Genomic DNA, 25,006 nt, shown 5'->3' with positions numbered 1-25,006 from the left:
AAAAAGCACCTTTGGGACTAGCACTGATGAGGTTACCCAACTGGTTAATATAACGTTCGCAAGAAAAACTACCAAGCTCACAGAGCACCAAACACCTCACCCCACTTATCACTCTTCTTCTCCTCCACTACTTCTCCTCCGCCTTCTCTCGTCTTCTTCTTTTCTCCTCCTCCACCACTTCTCCTCCTCCTCTCCTTCTCCTCTCCACTTCTTCTCTTCTCCTCCTTTTTTCTTCTCCTCGCCTTCTCCTCCTCCACTTCTTTTCTCCTCCTCCTCTCTTCTCCTCCACCACTCCTCCTCCTCCTTTCTTCTCCTTCTCCTCACCCTCCACTTCTCCTCCTCTCCTCCACCACTTCTTCTCTTCTCTTCTTCTCCTCCACCACTCCTTTCTTCTTCTCCTTCTCCTCTCCTCCTCCACTACTTTTTCTTCTCCTTTTCTCCTCCTCTCCTCCACCACTTCTTCTCTTGTCCTCTTCTTCTCCTCCTCCACCACTACTTCTTCTCCTCCTCTCCTCCACCACGTCTTCTCCTCCTCCTCCTCCTCTCTTCTTCTTCTCCTCGTCTCCTCCTCCTCCTCCTCTCTTCTTCTTCTCCTCTTATTCTTAAGCTTCCTTGCTGGCAGCATATCAATTCCTCCCCCACCTCTCATTCCCACATTCATCGCGGGTAGAATTCAGGGCAAGGTCAAACAGCTTCCCCCCCTCCACCCCCGGCAATGCCTTTTTTTTTTTGTTTTTTGGCGGCACGTTCTCCGAGTTTGCTACCGCCGCCGTCCCCGGCTTTCCCACGCGAGAAGGCAAAACCCACCCCCTGCCCCCCGCCGACGGCCGTAGCGGTTTTCGGAAAAAAAAAGAAAAGAAACCCGCATCCACGTGCCAGAGCAGCGCAGCGGTTAGGCGCCCTTGGAGAGGGGGCGGGGCGACGGGCCGGCGTTGAGGGCCGCTCGCGCCAGCTCCTTTTTTTTTTTTTTTTTTCCCTTCACTCCCCCCCTCTCCCCTCCCCTCGCCCCTTCCAACCCGGCCGGGAGAAAGCCGGCTCGGGATTGGCTGAGCGGGCTCACGCGAGCCGGCAAAAGCCAGAGAGGCGGAGGGAGGGAAAAAAGAGGTGGTTGATCTGGAATAACCTCGGGCGGGCAGCCGCAGTTTGTCCCTCCTTGGCGCGCGCTCGCTTGTTCGCTCGCTCTCTCTCTCGCGCGCGCGCGCCGTCGTCGTCAGTCTTGCTTCGGCCTCCTGGGTGGTGGTGGTGGTGGTGGTGGGGTGGGTGCGCGTGCGCGCGCCGTTCTCCCACGACGCGCTCTCCCCCCCTCCTCCTCCTCCACACCCCCCCTCCTCCGGGTCCCTCCGCTGGGCCAAGATGGCGGCGCTGAGCAAATCCATCCCCCACAACTGCTACGAGATCGGGCACACCTGGCACCCCCACTGCGGGCGAGCCTTCGTGCACATCACCCAAGGGGCGTTTGGAGAGTCGCTCCGCATCTATGGGACCCTTTACCTGGTGAGAGGCCGCCCCCCCCCCCCCGCTCCCCCAGCTTTGCCCCATCTTCTCACCCTCTGAAGTAGGATGGACGTGGAGTGGGAGAAGAATGTTTTTTTGGGGTGGGTGGGTGGGCGGGAAGGCTGAGTGACAGGTGTGTGATGCCTGCCAGGGGCAACCTAGGTGGCACCTGCACCTGGAAAGTGGGTTGGTTGTGGCGATCAAGGGTAACCCTATATATAATATATGTATATATCAGATTAATGGCAAGCTTCATCATCGCTGGAGGGTTTTAAAGAAGAGACTGGACAGCTACCTGCCTGAAATGGTATATATATATGTGTGTGTGTGTGTGTGTGTGTATACAGAGGGAGGGAGGGAGGGAGAGAGAGAGAGAGACCCTATATATATATATATATATATATATATATATATAGGGTCTCCTGCTTGAGCAGGGGGTTGGACTGGATGACCTCCAAGGTCCCTTCCAGCTCGTCTTTTGATTGATTGAAGCCTTGACTGTTGTCTGAATGTGTCCGTCCCTGCCTTCCAGGGCTCTCGAGTAAATCTATTGTGTTATTCCTGTTGACTGCTATTTCCTAAAAAAAGATGCCCATGATCGCATATAAGTAGAGACAGAATAGAATGGGAATAAACGACATCCAATTCTGCGATTCTATCCTCTATAGCTCTTGATATAGAATAGAATTCTTTATTAGCCAAGTGTGATTGGATACACACAAAGAATTTGTCATATAATGGCATCTCTGCCAACGGTGTATATATTTTGCTGCACACCTGCATAGGACCTGGTGGCTTGACAGCTGCCACAGGGAGGACATGTCCCGTGTTCTTTCTTTTAAGCCTTGTCATTTTAGGGGACTTGGGATGTGTGCCTTTCCTGTGATTGTCCCTGATACTGCATATGACAGGCCCTAACTTGCCTTGATTTTGGAAAAGCCCCCAAGCATTAGGGATCAGTTGAGTAGGAATCCCCCCCCCTTCAGAGGTGTGCTTGGTTATGTGCTTGGTTATCATTTTATATGGCATTTTATGTTATACTGCTTGTTTGTTGTTAGTTGTATTCCTGTTATCCTTATCATTGTTATATGTTTCTGTTTTAATGCTGCTTGGAGTTTGAATTGGGTGATCTCATAAATCGGTAAATAAAATATACCTAAAAAGTTAATTGAGGATATGGCTGGTTAATGTTATATATAGTTGTTGACATGCACTCTTGTTCTTTTCCCTAAAGGCACACTTTAAAAACAACAAAAAACCTTATATTGAAGCTGTGTGCGAGTCTACAGATTCCAGGGCAAAAAGGCACTTCTGAGTTTGCAGGGTTGTGAAAATAACACCCCCTCTAAATCTGATTTAAAGGAAATGTGTCTTTTTCCAGGATCACATGACAAGCAGCATAATCCTGGAAAAAGACACAGTTGCTTTAAGGAGTTGCAGACAGTACTGCATTTATATCCCAGTGTCGTCTTAAGCGTATTGGATTTGAAGTGCTGCAGAGTCCTTTTAGAGCCAGATTGCCGTAGTAGTTAAAGCATGAGGCTAGAAACTGGGAGACCTTGAGTTCTAGTCCTGCCTTGGACACAAAGCCAGACGGGTGACCTTGGGCCAGTCACTTTCTGTAAACCTTGAGAAGGAGGCAATGTTAAACCACTTCTAAAAAACCTTGCCAAGAAAATTACAGAAACTTGCCCAGGCAGTTTCTGAGAATTGGACAAGATTGAACGGAAGGGGGGGGGGGGGGGAAGAGAGTCCTATTATGCTTTTATTTCACTTTTTCTTCAAGAATGTCAACATGATTTGGGGTTTCTAGGGGGATTTGATCTTTTATTAAGCCCATAGCTATTCAGCTTCTATAAGAGTACTATAGCAGATACTTGTATTTCTTTTTGTGCAGAAGATATTGAGCAATGTGGGGTGTATATACCAAGCGTTTGAATTGAGAGGAGTAAAATAGCTGTTTCTGTGAGATGGACTGCTATTTATTAGACAAAATCACTGGTTATTGGAAGAAAACATACCATTGAAAGAGCCAGTTCTGTGTAGTGGGTAAGGTGGTGGCTTAGAAACCAGGAGACTGAATTCTAGTCTTCTTTTAGGCCAGAGGTCGGCAACCTTAAACACTTAAAAGAGCCACAAAAGTCCTAATCGGAAGCCCCCCCTTCAATTCTGAAGCCGACGGGAAGTCTGGTTCCCCCACCAGAGTTGCCTCCTAGCACGACATCCTTTTTCCTCTACCTGTCCTAACCAAAAGCCCTATCAATGGTGGAGCAGACAACAGGGAACTGCAGCAGAGCGATGAAAGAGCCATATGCAGCTCCAGAGCTGCAGGTTGCTTACCCCTGCCTTAGGCATGAAAGCTGGTGGGTGATTTTGGGTCAGTTGTGCTGTCTCTCTCTCTCCCCCAGCCCAACTCACCTGGCAGGCTTGTGAGGAGGAGGAAGGAGTATTAAGTACTGTATATAAGAACCATGGGGCGCACTGGTTAGAATGCAGTATTTCAGACTACTGCTGCTGACTGCCGGCTGTCAGCAGTTCGATCCTGACTGGCTCAAGGTTGACTCAGCCTTCCATCTTTCCGAGGTCGGTAAAATGAGGACCCGGATTGTTGGAGACAAAATGCTGACTCTGTAAACTCCTTAGAGAGGGCTGTAAAGCACTGTGAAGCGGTATATACCGTGTTTCCCCGAAAATAAGACCCTGTCTTATATTTTTTTTGAACCCTGAAATAAGCGCTTGGCCTTATTGCCATGCGCTCAAAAGCCCGATTGGGCTTATTATCAGGGTATGTCTTATTTTGGGGGAAACAGAGTAAGTCTAAGTGCTATTGCTATGTTCACCACCAGGAGTTATTTATAAAAATGATAAAGATGGGATAAAAATAAAATAAATAATAAACAAGACCTGGTTGATAATTAAGAAATAAAGGCAAATGTATCTCAGTTATGTCCCCAAGTTTATTCTTTGCTGCCTCCTCTAGACCTGTAAAATTCCTGGTGACCTTTCCTTTCCTATCTCTCAGTTTATCTTTGCCTAGCTCAGGGGATGTTCAAAGTTTAAAGGTATCATCAGTGTCAACATTCGTTGTGGGCAAACTATATTCTATTTGGCGTCAGTTCATAGAAGCAAGATTCGGTGTTACAGTGAGGACAGAATGTACTAGTGAAGAACGTAGACTGAGAAATAAATACTGCTGTTGTGTAGGTGTTCAGATTATTAATTCTGGAATGATTTATTCTAACTAGGATCTGCTTCAGAATAATAAGCAAAAGCATGTCCTACCTGATCCTTTCAGCCATTGAAATGCTAAAAATGAACTTTAAATGTAATTTATAGAACCTCCTATTTAAAAAAAATACTTCCCACTATAAAAAATTAAAGAACTCAATGCTCCAAATAAAATCTCATACCAAGTAATAATGATTGATATTTTGGGATTACGGTTTAGCAGCTAAAAAGTACAGTTAGGAAATTATGCAAACTTGTCAATAAACTATGGTTTAGCACAACGTGAAACCAACCAGGTTTATGCGTACACTCTGATGATCAGTTTTTGTCTATTATATATTTTTTTGATTGAACATTGCTGATAGTGTTTTGGTGGTAGCCACAGGAGTAGATCAAAAGCCCAGGTTAAAACGAATATTTTACCTTGAAAGATTTCAAATTGAATCCTTAACATCCTTAACATCCTAACAGAAGTGTTGGTAAGTCATGTAACTTATTTATTTAAAATATTTATATAGCCACCATCTTATAACCAACTCTGGGGAGGTTCCCAATCAAAAGTTAAAACAATACACTGAACCATATTACAAATTATAAAGCTAAACACATTAAAACCAGCAAAAACCTGGTGCCAAGTCAAACATCTAATGCCGTGGTGGTGAACCTATAGCATACGTGCCACAGGTGGCACACAGAGCCCTCTCTCTGGGCACGCCAGCCATCATGCCAGCCCAGCCCAGCCCCACCGCGCATGCATGTGCGCCTCTTGCCTGCTAGCTGGTCTTTGGATCTCTGCCACGCATGCATGGGGTGTGTGTGTGCGGGGGATGGGGAGCATGCACAGGGGACGGGGAGCATGCACGTGGGATGCGCACAAATGCACGGGTGCACTTGGTGCCAAGAAGGTTAGCTATCACTAGTCTAATATGTAGTTGTTTAATTTTTTTCTCAAGGTGGAGGCCTGCCAAATTGCAGGTGGCAGAGTGTTCCATAGGGCAGCCACAGAAAAAGGCAAGCTTCCTAGCTCCCAACAAATGGTAATATTTAGGGGAAGGGTCTTATCTGACGTATGGGATGACTAGATGTCCTTAGGAAAAGCCAGTTCTGCAGAAACCTGGCCTTGTGCGATACAGGACTTTAAAGATGATGCCCAGCACCTTGAATTGCAACCAGAACGAAATGGGAAGCCAGTGTAACTTGTGCAACAAATGTGTTACATGGGCAAACCTAGGGACCCCCATTATTGTGCGAGCTGCTGCATTCTGGACTGGTTGAAGTTTCCGGGTAGACTTCAAGGGCAGACAAATGTACAGTGCATTGCACTAATTGCAATTGTTAGCTATATTGTTGGGGCTTAGAGGAATTGTAACAAGAAGAACTGGAAAAGAACAATTTATAACCCATAATTATATACATAGATATCTAGAAATAAGTTTCACCACACTTGGATTCACATCTACATTAAGCCATGTGGTTTATGAATTATAATAGCTCTGCTTGTGCAAAATAGCATTGAAAGCCCAGCATACACAAGATATGAATCAAACAATAGTTAAGGTTGGACAGCTTAGTAAGCTTCTTTCAGTCATTATGGTCACCGGATTTCTCATTTTGCTAAGGTGTGGAGCCTAGCCTGCAAGTCACCGTGGATGAATTTATGGAATACGCTTAGCTAAAACCAGATCTACTGCACTATGAGGAAGCACAGCGTATGAGCCTAATCTTAAGGTTTTAATCTTGAACAAGATTCCCAAGGTTGAATAAATATTTTAATCGTAGGTTGTGACTTATATTTTGAAGAGAATCAGCACTTCTGAAGAATAGAAAGGAACCAGCATAGACTTGTGATAGGAGCCTTTTCTCTGACAGTGGTTCTCCAAAGGAGATGAAAATATTGTTGCATTGTCTCTTGAGAGAAAAATATGTGTTGTGGGGGGTAAGAGGTTGTTGTTGTTAGTTGAGAAGTCGTGTCTGACCCATCACGACCCCATGGACAACGTTCCTCCAAGCCTTCCTGTTCTCTACCATCTCCTGGAGTCCATTTAAGCTCCCGCCAACTGCTTCAGTGACTCCATCCAGCCACCTCATTCTCTGCCGTCCCCTTCTTCTTTTGCCCTCCATCGTTCCCAGCATTAGGCTCTTCTCCAGTGAGTCCTTCCTTCTCATTAGGTGGCCAAAGGATTTGAGTTTCCTCTTCAGGTTCTGGCCTTCGAAAGAGCAATCAGGGTTGATCTCCTCTAGGGCTGACCGGTTGGATCGCCTTGCAGTCCAAGGGACTCACAGGAGTCTTCTCCAGCACCAGAGTTCAAAGGCCTCAATTCTTTGGCACTCAGCCTTTTTTATGGTCCAAGGTAAGAGGTTATTCTCTTACAATTGTCTAAATATTAATTTAATAAATCACTGTTGAGTTTTCATAATCTATCTATCTATCTATCTATCTATCTATCTATCTATCTATCTATCTATCTATCTATCTCTAGCTACCTTGCTGCCTTGCTAGCTACCTTGTTCATCCATCCATCTGTCCGTCCATCCGTCCCTCAGGGAGAGCCTCTGGACAGTGTACAATATAATCAATATATAAGTAACATATAAAATTGACATTCAATATTAAAATTAATTGAAGATATTTTAAAATTATAACAAAATTTCAAAATTTCAGGATAATCATTTAGCATTAGTTAATACAGGGTTTTGTGTGTGTGTGTGTTTCCTCATGGGGCCAGGCAGCCCCACAGTTGTATGGTCCTCTATGCCTCCCACCCAAGGCCACAGAGCCAAGTTTTGACCTCTGTGGAAAGGCAAAAGAGTAGGGTACGCTAAAGCCAGTCAACATTAAGGCTGATGTTAACCAGCTTATAGACAGTTATCTTCAGTAATTTTTTTGCAACAAATGAGATTACCAGGTGGGTGAAGTGACTTTTGTGACTCGACGTGCTGATAGGCTTGCACTAATCTCTTCTCTATCATGTGATCAAACCATGGAGAAATGGCTGTTGTGCATACATGTTACGATTGTGTTAAGACACATCCTGGAGCCGTCAGGAATCTACAACAGGTATATCATTACATACGACATTGAAACTTATCTTATACTCAAATCTGACAGCCACATCTGTTCAGTGGAATTGGCTCCTGTTAAGGAGTCTCTTACTCAAACCTGGCCATTAAAAAGTTACATCACTTAACTGGAAAATGTAATATCAGAGATGATTGAGATTTTTTGTAAACAGCTTTTGAAATGCCTGTGTGTTCATGTTGAAATTTAGCTATGTAAAATATTTTCCCCGCATTAAAGTACAGTAGTTGGCTATGCTTATATGAACTTAATCTGATCAGATTTACAAAAGTTATTTGCGAGAAATCAATATTACCGATAGAAGAGAATGATTGAAGCTCAGGGCTGAGTTGTGGGAATGTGCTGTCTCCACTTCGTGGTTTTCTTGCAGATGTTTCATGACCTAACTAGGTAACATCAGTGTTAGAAGGGAGTAGGGTTTGCTCTCTTTTATATATTAGTAGCTTGCACTTTCAGTGTCGGTGGGAGTGTTCCTGATTAGGCTGTTGTTTACTATTAGTTTGCTTATCTTGAATTAGTAGTTCCATGTTTGGGGTATTGTTTACTTGATTGTTGGTTTAGTTGTTGGTTACTTTTGGTGTTAATCTCTGCACCCCTAGGTATTGATTCCTGGTGAGATGTTTTGGCCTTTTTGTTTCCTTTTTGTTTGTTTTTTATTGACTCCTTTGAATGGCATGTAGATGTTGTTTATGTCTATATGCCTGTTGATGGCCGATTTGTCTGAGTGCCAGGCTTCCAGGAATTCTCTAGCATTTTGGGTCTTGGCTTGATCTTCTAGGATGCTCACCATTTCCCAATTGAAACTATGCTTAAGTCTATCCATGTGTTGTGAAACTAAGGAGTTTTCATCATGTCTTCTGACTACTAGTTGGTGTTCATGAATGTGCTCTGCTAGTCTTCTGTAGATCACTTCTGCTTTTCTTCTGGGAGTTCTGGGTCTTTTGATTTACTTAGGAAAGTGTCCGAAATCAAATCGCTCATTGGCCAACTCAGGACGCTGTAAAAAAGATGTTGAGATGCTAGAGAAGAGCAACAAAGATGATTAGGGGATTGGAGGCTGAAACTTATAAAGAACGGTTGCAGGAACCGGGTATGTCTAGTTTAATGAAAAGAAGGACCAGGGGAGACATGATGGCAGTCTTCCAATATCTCAGGGGCTGCCACAAAGAAGAGGGAATCAAGCTATTCTCCAAAGCCCCTGAGGGCAGGACAGGAAGCAATGGGTGGAAACTAATCAAGGAGAGAATCAACCTAGAACTAAGGAGAAATTTCCTGACAGTGAGAACAATTAATCAGTGGAACAATTTGCCTCCAGAAGTTGTGAACGCTTCAACACTGGAAGTTTTTAAGAAGACGTTGGATAACCATTTGTCTGAAGTGGTGTAGGGTTTCCTGCCTAAGCAGAGGGTTGGACTAGAAGACCTCCAAGGTCCCTTCCACCTCTGTTATTCTAATCTATTCTACATTCAATCAGTGTCCAAATTGCTGTGCAGGAGCCAACGAATTACTCCTCTCTAGCTGAATACTTGACAGATTTGTTTGAAACTCATAGGTAAAAGTGTGGGAAATAAGGAATTTGTAATAGGAGTAACGGCATTTAGAACTTAAGGTCCCCAGCTGGTGAGCCAAATATATTACACTACAAAGGGAAAAAAAAAATAAAAATATCTAATCAGAGTTTTGGATTATTCTTTCGTTACTCTTTATTACTTGGATTGAACAAGATTTTATTAAATAACTCCTCCTGGTTAAGAATAGAAAGGAAAGTAAGTGGTGTTCCATATGGAAAGATGTTGGACCAGGAAGAGCCTGCATCTAATCTTCCCTTAGGCGTGTCAGCTCTAATCAGTCTCTGTGACAAGCTGGCTGATAAAAAGATGAGCAAGCAGTTATCTGTTTTGAATAAACCATAGTATTCAATTTGCATATAAAAATATTTCAGGTAAAAATAACCTACAGTATATGTTTGCTGTACATTATATACTGTGAACCACAGTTTTGTTCCTGAATAAACAAATGCTCTCTATAATCACACTGAATTATTAGTTAAGTTCTCTGTTCTTGTTATATTAAAAATGGGATGTTTCTCAGTTTGGGATGGAGCTATTTATTTATTTATTTGAAGATATTTGTTTTTCATGAACCCCCTTATTATCCTGTTTCCCCGAAAATAAGACATCCCCTGATAATAAGCCCAATCGGGTTTTTTAGAGCATGCGTTAAAATAAGTCTCGCCCCGAAAATAAGCCCTCCCCGAAAATATTTAAATGCAGAGCTGGAAATTGGGTAAGATAGCAAGAGGAGCCCCATCTTGCTCCATGTGCCCCAAAATAATAAGACCTCCCTGAAAATAAGCCCAAGCACTTATTTCGGGGTTCAAAAAATATAAGACAGGGTCTTATTTTCAGGGTAACACTGTATTTGCATTAAAATTGTTTTAGAAGTGATCCCGAGAAAAATGAATTCTAGACATAGTTCTTTTTCCTCATTTTCTCTGAGACACCTTTCCTCTGAGATTCTGAGATACTTTCCTCAATATATTTAATTTTAAGGTTTAATTAGATCAAGTGCAGGTATATATTTTCTATCAGTCTTTTTCCTTCTGTTACAGATTTGAATGTATGTTCGAGCTTTGGATCAATTTGCATTATTCCATCTGCCCTAAGTTTTAGTTATTTATTTATTTATTTTAATTTTTATTCTGTCTTTATTACTGAATGCAGTGAGGATTTACAGGTAGTCCTTGACTTACAACAGCAATTGAGCCCCAAATTTATGTCACTAAGTGAGACATTTGTTAAGTGAGTTTTGCCCCATTTTTCGACCTTTCTTACCACAGTTGTTAAGTAAATCACTGCAGTGATAAGTTACTAACCCGGTTGTTAAGTGAATCTGACTTCCCCATTGACTTTGCTTGTCAGAAGATCGCAAAAAGTGATCACATGACCCCCCCAGGACACTGCAAGGGTCATAAATATGAACCAGTCGCCAAGCATCTGAATTTAGATCCCATGACTGTGGAGATGCTGCAAGGGTGGTAACTTTGACAAACGGTCATGAGTCACTTTTTTTCTGGTGCCGTTGTAACTTTGAATGGTCACTAAATGAACTGTTGTAAGTTGAGGACTGCCTGTATTCATTATGTTTCTTAAACTTATTATGCCGCCCATTTTGGTGATTCTAGGCAGCTTACAAATAAAGATAACTCATACTCCTTTGTCCTCCTATTTTTCCCAAAACAGTGACTGGCCCATGGCCCAAAATCATGCAGCCAGCTTTCATGGCTAAGGCAGGACTAGAACTTGCAGTCTCCCAGGTTGTCCCAAAGGTACTTTTTCAAGAGACAACTGGACTTGTTTTTTCCTTTTGAAGATGTTTTGCTTCCAAGAAGCTTCTTTAGCTCTGACTGGATGGTGGGGAATGGAAGGATTTATACTCCTTGCTGACAGCTGGTCATTTGCATCCTTTTAGAGAGTCATTGAGGCCACCTGGAGGTTTGTCTGTGTCCTCAGGGTCACCTGAGTAGTGCAAATGGTTCCTGTAGTCTGCAATTTTTCCTCTGGAAATCCATTCCTACTCCCATCCTATTCAAAAGGTGTTCATCCCAAATTGTATAGCTAAAAGTCTATGGAGATTCTCAATCATCCAGGTCATGGTTGTCCCAAAGGTGCTTTTTCAGGAAGCAACTGGACTTTTCTTGTTTTTTTCTTTGAAGATGCAAGGAATATAAATCCCTCCATTCCCCACCATCCATTCAGAGCCGAAGAAGCTTCTTGGATGAGTAGCGAAACGTCTTCAGAGAAAAAACCAGAAAGTCCAGTTGCCTTCTGAAAAAGCACTTTTGGGGCAATCATGACCCGAATGACTGAGAATCTCCATAAACAGTCTCCCAGGTGATGCCCTAACCACAATTTCTTATTATAAGAAGAAAAAAAAATATTGAGGAAGGAAGGCCATTCTACAAATGTTCAGAGAAAATGTTTTTTCTGTGGTCGAGCTTGCATAATTAGCTGCCTTTGTATCCTGAAATGTTTTATTCCATGTGGTTATTACACCCAGTTAAAAGACTGTCAATTGCTGCAGGTGGAAATTGAATGGGGGAAAAAAAAAGTTACCAAGAATATTTTTTCCCCTCTTCTGGCTATGTAATAGTGAAGGAAGATTCTCAGTTTTATTAAATGCATTTGATTTTTTGCTACCAAATATATATATATATATATATATATATATATATATATATATATATATATATATAAATAAATAAATAAATAAATCTGGGTAGCTATTGTTTGAACTTGTGTTACAACAAGCAACAAGTCTGTCCCTCTATGTTTACATAAGTGATTTGTTCAGAAAGCTAGCGGGTTAAACAGTGTAGGAACATAAATGCCCTCCTCCGTTATCTTTGAATGGCTAGGTCATGCACAAAGAAACTAAAGTGATAAATTAGCATGCATGTCAGGATATTCTAAGATGGGGAAGTAACCCGTCAGCATTTTAAAACACCATGTAGGAAACAAAGTACCTTTGTACGTGCAAGAAATGTAAAGTTTAACTGTGTGAGGCAAAAGCTTATATTAAACTAATGAGAAATGAAAGCATGGTGCTAGGCATGTTGAAAGTACTCTAACCCTCCCAGTGCTTGCATCTCTTTCTATACAACAGATCTAATGAGATCTTCTGCCAACCTAGCAGTTCGAAAGCACGTAAAAAATGCCAGTAGAAAAATAGGGACCACCTTTGGTGAGAAGGTAACAGCGTTCCGTGCGCCTTTGGCGTTGAGTCATGCCGGCCACATGACCATGGAGATGTCTTCGGACAGCGCTGGCTCTTCGGCTTTGAAACGGAGAGGAGCACCGCCCCCTAGAGTCGGGAACAGCTAGCACATATGTGCGAGGGGAACCTTTACCTTTTACTTTTAATGAGCCTTGCTGAATAACTTTCTCTTTACCTCTTTTCATTGGCTGTCATCAAACATAATTGGGAAACACCATGCTACTCAGGGCTGCTATTCATTGTGCTGGAAAACAACCAAACAACAACAACAACAATACCTCACGGCACTCGAAATCACATCCTTGTAACAAATAGGTCCTAACTTATTACCTCCCACTGTAGGGTGGTATACTTTCCTACACTACCTCCCTCTCTAAATAGCATAGGAAAGTTTAGTAGCAAGGGTGTTACACTGTGTAAAACAACAACAAACTGCAGGCATGAATATGGCTTTGTAGAATAATGTTTTTTGTGTGTGTTGTGTTCTTATTTTTTAAATGTTTTCATTTGTAAACCAAGACTATAAATTTAATCAATTAAATTACATCTAATAAAACAAGCCTGGATAATGATACTTGTCTCACTGATATAGTAAGTTACACTTCTGAGGAAGTAGAAGAGGTGGAAGTGTAATGAAAAATGAAGCCCCTTTCTCCATTATCTCTATACAGACAGGTTATTTACCCTGATACCAAGGTAATCAATTACCCTCTTTCCCCCAAAATAAGACCTCCCTGGATATTAAGCCCAATTGGGCTTTTGAGTACATGCAGTAAAATAAGCTCCACCCAAAATAAGCCCTCCCTGAAAATATTAAAACGCATTTGCAGCTGTTTTCCTTGGCTAAGATTTCCTCTGGTTAAGGTTAGGGAGACAGAGCTGGAAATCAGGTAAGATGGCAAGAGGAGCCCCGTCTTGCTCCACGTACCCCAAAATAATAAGATCTCCCCGAAAATAAGGCCAAGCACTTATTTCGGGGTTCATAAAAATAACAGGGTCTTATTTTTGGGGAAGCATGGTAGTATGCATGTCAGGATATTTTAGGATGGGGATAATGACCAATCAGTGTTTTAAAATATGTAAGGGAACAAGTTTCCTTTGTATGAAAATGTAAAGGGAAACGTCGGGGTGTCTAAAAGCTTGGAATTTGAGCCATTCTGTGTTCAAAATTCCCCTTTGGAGTTTGCAGAAGTTCGGATTGCCAAAATACTCCAGGCATTTTGGAAGTTTTGAGGTTTAAATAAAGTTACTTTGAACTTGCAATACAAGCAGTCCTCGAGTTACGACCACAATTTGAGGCCAAAATTTATGTTGCTAAGTGAAAATCTCTTAAGTGAGTTTTTTTTTTTTTTAAAAAAAATTGATTTATATGCCGCCCTTCTCCGGAGACTCAGGGTGGCTTACAATGCGTTAAGCAATAGCTTTCATACTTTTGTATATTTATACAAAGTCAGCTTGTATAAGCTTGTATAACCTTGTCCGCTTGTTTGCCCCATTTTACGACTTTTCTTACCACAGTTGTTAAGTGAATCATTTCATTTGTTAAATTAGTCATGTGGTTGTTAAGTGAATCTGGATTTCCCATTGATATTTATTTATTTATTTATTTATTTATTTATTTATTTATTTATTTATTTATTTATTTATTTATTAATTAAATTTTTATGCCGCCCTTCTCCCGAAGGACTCAGGGCGGTGAACAGCCAGGGTTAAAATACATGCAGTATAAAAATTAAAATAATTTAAAAATAATTAAATCCAGTTTGAGGATTTTGCTCGTCAGAAGTTTGCAGAAGCTGATCACATGACTCTGAATTTTGATCATGTGACCATGGGGATGCTGCAGTGGTCGTAAGTGTGAAAAACAGTTTTAAGTAGTGGTGAAATCCAATTTTTTTTACTTCCAGTTCTGTGGGTGTGGCTTGGTGGGCGTGGCAGGAGAAGTAAATTGCAAAATCTCCATTCCCACCCCACTCCTGGGGGAAGGATATTGCAAAATCCCCATTCCCACCCCACTCCTGGGGGAAGGATATTGCACAATCTCCATTTCCTCCCCACTCCTGGAGCCAGCCAGAGGTGGTATTTTCCAGTTCTTCGAACTACTCAAAATTTCCGCTTCCGGTTCTCCAGAACCTGTCAAAACCTGCTGGATTTCACCCCTGGTCTTAAGTCACTTTTTTCAGTGCCATTGTAACTTTGAACAGTCACTAAATGAATTGTCATCAATCGAGGACCACCTGCATGGTAAAAAAGTGATCAGAACCAGCCCTTTTTCAATACAAACTGGCTTCCAAGTTCAACCTCCCAGTTTGCATAGGAATAAACCTGACTGGTTTGGACAAACGAAGGATTCTTGAAGCCTGATTTTTCCCCACAGATGGGTCTTGTAATTCAAGGAGAGACATAAAAGAGTAGGGGAATAGCAGAAATGGAAGCACGTGAGTAACCATAACGTTAATTCTAGTACTAGCTGACCAAGTCATGTTTCTGATTCATTGACCTCAATTAGCGCTGTTGGAAAATTGGATTTGCTTTATTTGCTGAAGCCATATTTACAGTGGTGGGATTCAAATAATTTAACAACTGATTCTCTGCCCTAATGATTTCTTCCAATAACCAGTTCACCAAACTGCTCAGAAAGTTAACAACCGGTTTTCCCGAAGTGGTGCGAACTGGCTGAATCCCACCATTGCGTATTTAAAAAAGGTGCGTGGGCAGGGGTGAAATCCAGCAGATTCTGACAGGTTCTGGAGAACCGGTAGCGGAAATTTTAAGCAGTTAGGAGAACTGGTAGCGGAAATTTTGAGTAGGTCGGAGAACCGGCAAATACCACCTCTGGCTGGCCCCAGAGTGGGGTGGGAATGGAGATTTTACAATATCCTTCCCCCAGGAGTGGGGAGGGAATGGGGATTTTGCAGTATCCTTTCCCTGGAGTGGGTTGGGAATGGAGATTTTGCAGTATCCTTCCTCTGCCACGCCCACCAAGCCACGCCACACCCACCAAGCCACACCCACAGAACCGGTAGTAAAAAAATTTGGATTTCATCACTGTGCGTGAGGAATCTGTCTCAGGTATGAAATGTGTCCCCCAATGGGGCAAGTTAACAGAACGAACGTCAATCTTGGGACAGGTTTTACCTCAGTCTCATTTACAGTTTTATTGATGTGGGTTTTTCTTCTTTGTAAATTGGATTTGAAAGGGTAAACAAGTAACATTTAAATAAATAGTTTGAACTGGTGCACTGATCTCTTTCAGATTGCTGCAATTCTCCGGAAACGAAAACTTGATTATTATTTGAACAAGCTGCTTCCTGAAATTCTACAATCAACATCCTTCCTTACAGCAAATGGAAGTCTTTACATTATGTTTTTCTGCATTTTAAGGTGATTTGATTATACATTTTTGGACTAAATCAGTGGATAGTGAAATAACCTAGTTTCGTCTTCCCTCATACTCAGGCCTTTACTACAGGTAGTCCTCAGCTTACAACCACAATTGAGCCCACAGTTTATGTTGTTAAGTGAAACATTTGTTAACTTGAGTTTTCTCCCATTTTACGACCTTTCTGGTCATAGTTGTTAAGTGAATTCTGCCCCATCTTACGATCTTTCTTGCCCCTATTCTTAAGTGAATCACTTGCACTTATTAAATTAGTGACATGGTTGTTAAGTAAATCTGGCTTCCCCATTGACTTTGCTTGTGAGAAACTTGCCAGAGATGGGATCACATAACCCTGCAACCGTCATAAATATGAGCCAATAGCCAAGCATCTGAATTTTGATCACATGACTATGGGGATGCTGTAATAGCATGGCCATACATCACTTTCAGTGACGTAACTTCGAACGATCACTTTTGTTTTAAGTTGAGGACTACCTGTACTTACTGCCTGCCTTATAAAAAAGGATTATAGCAATTTTCTTATTTTTTAACAGAATATTTGTTGCATTTTTATGTACAGTTCTTTATATTGATTGTTTCCCAGTTTTGGGAAATGTCATCCTGAACGGGGATACATACATTTTAATAAATAATAATTTCATTGAATGCAGATGTAAACGTTTGGTTAGCTTAGAGTTTTTTCCCTGTGGTAACAAATATGACCTATCACTATGCAAATGCACACAGTCCTTTGTATTAAGGTAAAACTTTGAATACTAAATACTAGCATACTAAAAAGCGCAGACATCACCCTGCCAACAAAAGTGCGTATAGTCAAGGCTATGGTTTTCCCAGTTGCAATGGATGGCTGTGAAAGTTGGACCATAAGAAAGGCTGAGCGCCAAAGAATTGAGGCCTTTGAACTCTGGTGCTGGAGAAGACTCCTGTGAGTCCCTTGGACTACAAGGCGATCAAACCGATCAGTCCTAAAGGAGATCAACGCTGACTGCTCTTTAGAAGGCCAGATCCTGAAGAGGAAACTCAAATACTTTGGCCACCTAATGAGAAGGAAGGACTCACTGGAGAAGAGCCTAATGCTGAGAACGATTGAGGGCAAAAGAAGACGGGGACAACAGAGACCGAGGTGGCTGGATGGAGTCACTGAAGCAGTCGGCGTGAGCTTAAATGGACTCCAGAGGATGGTAGAGGACAGGAAGGCCTGGAGGAACGTTGTCCATGGGGTTGCGATGGGTCGGACTTCAACTTTGCAGCTAACAACAACAACAACAACAAACCTTTGAAATATAAAGCAGTAAAATTGAGGTTCCTGCCGGAGGTGTTAGAACTATGAATGTTATGAGGTTCTTTGAAGTGTTGCGAAGAGCACTCCTGATGGACCAAAGAGGAGGAAGAAAGCATACTTAGTACTTTCCCACTATAGCCTCCCACCTTGTTTCCTAACCTAATCCTCTGCAGACAGTTTTGGGAAACACAAGTGACTGGCCAGGCAGAGGAAGGAATCTGAAAATCATGTCCCCTTCTTGCTTTAGTAAAGAGCACCTGCTGAGGATAATTCTGCTCATGGGAATCCTTGATCCAAAGTATTTGCTGCCTGCGGATGTTTATTTATTTATTTATTTCAGAAAATAGGGCCTCCTTTTCCCTGTCATGTTGAATGTAACCAATCCTGCCTTTAATTGTTTTAGGCGAATACTGGGAAAATTCTATTTTTGGACTCCTGGTTTCGGTGCTGCTCTACCAGCGTCCTACATAGCTATTCTTATTGAAAGGAAGAGCAGGTATGTGTTTTTACATTTATTTATTTATTGGTTCGATTTATACGCCGCCCTTTTCCGGAGACTCGGGGCGGCTTACAATGCTTTAAGCAATAGCCTTCATACTTTTGTATATACCTGCTTAGTAGGGCTTTCGCCCACCCCCCCAAAGCGGTGTTCTTTTTTATACAAAGTCAGCTTATTGCCCCCACAAACCGGGTCCTCATTTTACCTACCTACTGGAAGGCTGAGTCAACCTTGAGCCCGGTGAGATTCGAACTTGCAGTAATTGCAGGCAGCTGGTGTTACTTAACGGTACTTTAGTCTGCTGCGCCACCAAGGCTCTTACAAACAGAATTGTTTGTTTGTTTATATAATGATGATGATGATTTATTTATTTATTTATTTATTTATTAAATTTTTATACCGCCCCCTCTCCCGAAGGACTCGGGGCGGTGAACAGCCAAAATTAAAAACACACAATACAAATATTAAAATACATTAAAACAGAATTAAATTATCTTAGGCTTCTCCAATTTAAAACCCCATTACCCATAAAATTCACCAATTAAAAATTTTTAACCCAGCCCGGCTTGCTGAAATAAAAACGTCTTCAGGGCCCGGCGGAAGGTCCGGAGATCCGGGATTAGTCGTATCCCTGGGGGCAGCTCATTCCAGAGGGCGGGTGCCCCCACAGAGAAGGCTCTTCCCCGGGGGGTCGCCAGCCGACATTGCCTGACAGACGGCACCCTGAGGAGACCCTCTCTGTGGGAGCGTGTTGGCCGGTGGGAGGTTATCGGAGGCAGAAGGTGGTCTCGTAAATAACTGGGTCCTAAGCCATGGAGCGCTTTGAAGATGAGAACCAACACCTTGAAGCGCACTCGGAAGACCACTGGAAGCCAATGCAGCTCGCGCAGGAGAGGTGTCACGTGGGAGCGCCATGCCGCCCCCATAAGTACCCGCGCGGCCGCATTCTGCACCAGTTGGAGCCTCCGAGTGCTCCTCAAGGGGAGCCCCATGTAGAGAGCATTACAGTAGTCAAGGCGGGAAGTAACGAGGGCATGAGTGACCGTGCATAGGGAGTCCCGATCCAGAAAGGGGCGCAACTGGCGTATCAGGCGGACCTGATAGAAAGCCCCCCTGGCCACGGCCGTCAAATGCTCTTCTAAGGACAGCCGTGCGTCCAGGAGGACACCCAAGTTACGCACCCTCTCCGTGGGGGCCAATGTCTCGCCCCCAATAGTCAGCGATGGCACCAGCTGACTATATCGGGACGCCGGCAGCCACAGCCACTCAGTCTTGGAGGGATTGAGTCGGAGCCTGTTCCGCCCCATCCAGACCCGCACCGCCTCCAGGCACCGGGACATCACTTCAAGGGCATCGTTGGGGTGGTCTGGGGTGGAGATGTACAGCTGGGTGTCATCAGCGTACAGATGGCACTGCACCCCAAAACCACGGATGATCTCGCCCAGCGGCTTCACATAAATGTTGAACAGGAGAGGCGAGAGGACCGACCCTTGTGGCACCCCACAAACCAAGTGCCTTGAGGTCGACCTCTGCCCTCCAGCCAACACAGACTGCGACCTGTCGGAGAGATAGGAGGAGAACCACCGTAAAACAGTGCCTCCCACTCCCAACCCCTCCAACCGGCGCAGCATGATACCATGGTCGATGGTATCAAAAGCCGCTGAGAGGTCTAATAGGACCAGAACAGAGGAGCAACCTCTGTCCCGAGCCCTCCAGAGATCATCAACCAACGCGACCAATGCCGTTTCCGTGCTGTACCCGGGCCTGAAGCCGGACTGGAACGGATCTAGATAGACGGTTTCCTCCAGGTACTGGGGGAGCTGTCGCGCAACCACACTCTCAACAACCTTCGCCAGAAAGCGAAGGTTGGAAACTGGACGATAGTTTGCTAAAACAGCTGGGTCCAGAGAGGGCTTCTTGAGGAGGGGCCTCACCACCGCCTCTTTCAAGGCGGGAGGCAAGAACCCCTCACTCAAGGAAGCGTTTATAATCCTCTGGAGCCAGCCTCGTGTAACCTCCCGGGTAGCCAGCACCAACCAGGAGGGACACGGGTCCAATAAACATGTGGTTGCGTTCAACCTCCCCAGCATCCTGTCCACGTCCTCGGGAGTCACAGGGTCAAACTCATCCCAGATAACCGTCTCAAGACAGACCTCGGACAACCCGCCCGTACCTACCCAGTCGGAGTCCAAGCCTTCCCGAATCTGAGCGACTTTATCGTGCAGATAATGCGCAAAATCCTCAGCACGACCTTGCAAGGGGTCTTCCCGCGCTCCCAGATGGAGAAGGGAGCGAGTCACCCTAAACAAGGCAGCTGGGCGATTTTCTGCCGACGCGATAAGAGCGGAAAAGTAATTACACTTCGCCGCCTTTATCGCCACTAAGTAGGTCTTGATATAAGACCTCACTAGTGTACGGTCAGATTCGGAGCGACTGGCCCTCCAACTACTCTCTAGGCATCTTTTCCGGCGTTTCATCCCCCTCAGCTCCTCGGAGAACCAAGGAGCTGGGCAGATTCGGCACCGGGTCAGAGGCCGCAAAGGCACGACCCGATCTAAAGCACCAGCGGCCGCCCTATCCCAGGCGGTCACCAGGTCCTCAGTCGAGTCGCGTGCCAGAGTCTCAGGAAATGGCCCAAGCTCCATTCGGAACCTATCAGGATCCATCAGGCGCCTGGGGCGGAACCACCTAATTGGTTCCGCCTCCCTGCGGTGGGGCATAGCGGTCAGGAAGTCAAGTCTAAGGAGAGAATGGTCTGACCATGACAAGGGTTCAATAACTATATCCCCTGTATCTAAGCCATTCAACCACTGACCAGAGACGAAAACCAAGTCCAGCGTGTTTCCTCCTATGTGAGTGGGGCCCTGAATTAACTGGGTCAGGTCCATGGCCGTCATGGAAGCCGTGAACTCCCGAGCCGCCTCAGATGCTTCACCGATGGACGGCAGGTTGAAATCCCCCATGACTAAAAGCCTGGGGGTATCAACCACCACCCCGGCTATAACATTGAGGAGCTCGGGCAGGGCCGCTGCCACGCAGCAAGGAGCCAGGTACGTAACCAGCAGGCCCATCTGCCTCCCATGGCCCCACTTCACAAGGAGAGACTCACAACCGGCTATCTGAGGTACAGTGGCCTCCCTAGGATCAAGACCTTCCTTTACAATAACCGCCACCCCCCCCACCCCTACCCTGGGCCCTTGGCTGATGGAATGCGCGGAAACCCGGTGGGCACATTTCTACGAGGGGGACCCCCCCCTCCAGGCCCAACCAGGTCTCAGTAATACCCGCCAGGTCCGCTCCCCCCTCCTGAACCAGCTCACAGATGAGGGGGGATGGATGATCATCCATTATCCATTCCATCGTGTCTGACTCTTGGCAATTCTGTGGGCCAGGTCTTCTCCACAACTTCCGATCTTGCCCTGCTTCCCATAGCTGTTCTGTGCTCTGGCTTGTATCAGCTTTGATGGGTGTCCAGCCACCATGTTCTTTGGAGGCCTGGATTCCTTTGATGTTCATGTAATATATCTCCCACCTGGGGTGTGATTCAACTGTAGTAATCAGTGAACAGATATAAAACAGCATCCAGAATCATCACACTCAGTATATGCTGCAACAATTTATAGTTCCCATGAAAATGTCCGTGTGTAACTCAGGCTTGAGATGAGGGGTCCTTGGTGGTCTCTGAGCTTGCTTGTTTTCTTGCAGACGTTTCATTACCTGAACTAGTAACATCATCAGTGCTAGTAAGGAATGGGGTTTGCTCCCAGTTCTTACTAGCACTCTTTACTAGCACTGTTGATATTACCTAGTTTGGGTATTGAAACAGCTGCAAGAAAACAAGCAAGCTCAGAGAGCACCAAGGACCCCAAATGTTTATCTGATTGTAAAATTCTAAAACAATCCATTGTCTAACTTTATTAAGAAGATTATTGGCTTCTGTTCTTGTTCCAGGTGGGACTTATTCCAATCAATTTTACTTTAACTTATTCGTATCAATTTTACAATTAATAAATAGATATTGCTGCAGGATCAGAGACCGCATGATTGTGAATATCAGAGACTAGGGCTTAATAATAGGCAATTATCATATTTTTCGGACTATAAGACGCACCTGCCTTTTTTGGTGAGGAAAACTAGAAAAAAATTTTTGCCTCTGCCTCCCAGCAATTTTGCCTTGTTGCAGTAAACAGCAAATAGCCTGCTTTACTTTCATTTTCGTTTTCAGCATAGCTTGATTAGCACAAGGAAAAAAAAACCTGCTCCAGCAATTTACCTCCTTGCAGCAAGCAGCAGAGGCCCACGCAAAACAGCTGAGAGCAAAACAGCTGAGAGTCGGGAGACCGATCCAAACAACTTGTGCTAATTAGGCTGTGCTGAAGCTGAAACGAGCTGTTTCTTCTTGCTGCTTGCTGCAAGGAGGTAAATTGCTGGAAGGCAGAGGCCAAAGAGTGGGGGCCAGTGGGTGGGTGGGACTACATTTAGTGTATAAGACGCACCTAAATTTTCACCCCCTTTTAGGGGGATAAGAGGTGCATCTTATACTCCGAAAAATACTGTACCATCATGTTCTGTTTGTGGACTTCTCCGAAGTTCATTTGGTTTATGGCTGTAAGAAATAACAATATTGAGCCAGATAAATTTGTCTCAAATGCTTTGCGGCATATATATTGTTTTGCTCAGTTTGAGCCCCAGCGCTTATCTTTATTCGTTTCTGCTCGTACACTTTTTAAGGAGTCTTTCATAATGTCTCCAATTCTTTTCCAATTCACAAGGATACATTCCACGCAATAAATATGTCAAGATGGTATTGCTGGAAAATAACAGTTAGAGAGATTACAGTTCTAAGGTTGGTCAATTCAGGTTTAAACGTGTTAGAGGAGGAAGAGAATTTATGAAGATAGTCACATTCCTAGAGTGGGAAGGGATATATGATCAAAAGATACTCCTACCTCTTATCTCTCCAGTTTAGATAATTTTCTGGAAGAACCCTGGCCTTGTAAACAAACGCATTTCCGTGGCTGTACAGCCATACCTTCTTGCCTTTTTGATGTGATGCATCGGCGTTTCTCGGCTATACATTTCACCGGCCCCAGAAATCACTGACACCACCCTTCTTATCTCTGTATCCTGTTGCTCCATTTGTTCTCACCGCATAACTGAGGCCAGCCACCCACCCTTCTCCAATCACCTGCTTCTCCGGAGGGCTCCTAAAGACATTCTTTGGAATGAAGCCCTTTTGCTTTTCCTCTCCTGCTGGGCTCATGTTGTTCTCAGCTCTAGCCGCTCTTTACAACCGAAGGCGTCACAAGAGAGGGCAGAAGGGATTAGCCGAGAACAGGTGCTGTACTCACGAAGTCCTGTGAGGTTCCTTGAAAGGAAACGGCCCTGGCAAGAAGTTTGGCATATAGGGATGGCCAAGAATTAAAAGGGGGGGGGGGAAACGGGTGGGCTATCTTCCCGCCCCCCCTTTGTGGGTGCGATTTGTTCTTGCTTTGCGGGTCTGTATCATCTATCACTTGAAATACATGTCTGCGAGCAGGAGGAGAGCTTACCCAAATTTGCTGCATCTGTAAATTGTAGGCAAATCAACCGCATCATCACCTGGGAACAAATTAAATCCGAGCCCTCCCTTTTCATCAAAAGCGACTGCAGGGACTTGTGTCGACTCCCCGGTTCTTTCCCTCCCTTCTCCCAGTCTTATTTTGGAAGGCAAATCAGAGACGGGTTGTATCCCAAAATGACAATTGAGAAAAGATTTGGAGCTCCTATCCGAGTTCTGGAAAATAGGCTACGATTGCTTGACTGGGCCCCTTCATTAAAAACCCTTGCCTTCCATTCATTATTGAGGAATAATGGAAGAGCAGAGTTGGATGGGACCGTGAAGGTCTTCTCAGCCAACCCTCTGCTGAGGTAGGAGACTCAATACCAGGGGTCCCCAACCTGTGGCCGCGTCCCACTAGTAGGCCACGGTCTGTTGGCCACTGGGTTGCGTGAGTGGCTGGCCAGTGCACATGTGTGTCCGTGCGCACCCCCACTCATGCTAGCGTCATGTCAGCACTTCAAGTTGCATTTACTCTAGTGCTGACATAAGAAGGAGAAGCGGAGGCGTCTGGAAAGGGACGTTTGACTTTTCACCTACTTATTTTCCCTGGAGATAATATCCCCTAGGAGATGGGATGGGAGGGGGGAAATTCCTTGAGCTGGAGCAGTAGATTAGGAGTAGAATGACTTGGATGATGGCCAATGAGTGCAGGGGAGTGGGGAACGGAAAGGGAGGGTTTTGGGTCTGGAAGTCAGTGTTGGCTGCGATGGAGTCGGAATTAGAATGTCGTGCTAAATAAATGGGAGTTTTCTTCAAAGACTTTGAAATGCATTTTATTTGAGACGACCTCGAAACCTGACACGTCATAGCAAGCATTGCACCTGTGCTACCATTGCCGTGAATGTTGCGTGCACGTTCTCAGCCCTGTTTGACTTGCATGCTGGCGGCCCTGTTCGTGCGCTCACGGCCCAGTTCACTTGTGTGCATGCGCATGTAAAGGCACCTGCCCCTCCCCTTCCTTCGGGCTGCCAACCCAGAAAGATTGGGGAGCTCTGCTCTATATCATTCCAGACAAGTTGACAAGTCTCTTTTTGAAAGCCGCCAGTGACGGAGCATCCACAACTTCTGAACTCCGGGTCTTTTCTCTTTCATGTTTGCTGCTATTCTCTCTCTCTCTCCCTCCCTCCTTCCCCTGACCCACTGTAATTTGGGCTCCTGATACATCTGTATGAAGAATGATTTTGATTATAAAATTATGCAGCAGCACCATTCGATTTTATTTTAATTACAGTGTAAATGGGAGTTCAATTGAAAACAGGGTGGATTTGATTTAAATCGAGTTGATTTAAATCACAATTTAAATCATGATTTAAATCACTAGTAAAAAGGCTTGATTTAAATCAACTCGATTTAAATCATAATTTTTAAAGAGCAACTGTCATCTCTGCTACTCCTTTGACCCACTGTTGACTCACCGATAGTCCCAGTGTTGCAGAATATACAGCCTCCTGCTACATAACTAAGCTCCATTTCATGCTGAATAAACTAAATTGTTTATGTATCTTAAATAGAAAACTATCTTACGATAGATTTTTACCCCAAAAGTTTTTTATTAAAATAAATTCGATAAAAATCAAAAAAATCCGATTTAAATAAAAAAAATCCGATTTTTTTGATTTTTTTAAAAAAATCATTGATTTTTA

General features: G+C 44.0%; 1 protein-coding gene across 1 annotated transcript in view; it reads left to right on the top strand.

Annotated features, from left to right (window-relative positions):
* The first annotated feature begins 1,353 nt into the window (after window positions 1-1,353).
* The window catches only part of TMEM135 (transmembrane protein 135), a 178,667-nt gene continuing 155,014 nt past the window's right edge, over window positions 1,354-25,006 (top strand). The window contains exons 1-3 of the mRNA XM_070944028.1: window positions 1,354-1,494; window positions 15,834-15,961; window positions 17,666-17,758. Coding sequence (XP_070800129.1) covers window positions 1,354-1,494; window positions 15,834-15,961; window positions 17,666-17,758 — 362 coding nt within the window. The remainder of the gene's footprint in view (window positions 1,495-15,833; window positions 15,962-17,665; window positions 17,759-25,006) is intronic.

The sequence above is a fragment of the Pituophis catenifer genome, unplaced genomic scaffold (genome assembly GCF_029215685.1).
Source record: "Pituophis catenifer annectens isolate HBS135680 unplaced genomic scaffold, rPitCat1.0.hap2 SCAF_4, whole genome shotgun sequence".
Taxonomy (NCBI): Eukaryota; Metazoa; Chordata; class Lepidosauria; order Squamata; family Colubridae; genus Pituophis; species Pituophis catenifer.
Note: the sequence above shows the minus strand (reverse complement) of the source record. Positions and strands in the feature narration are given on the sequence as shown.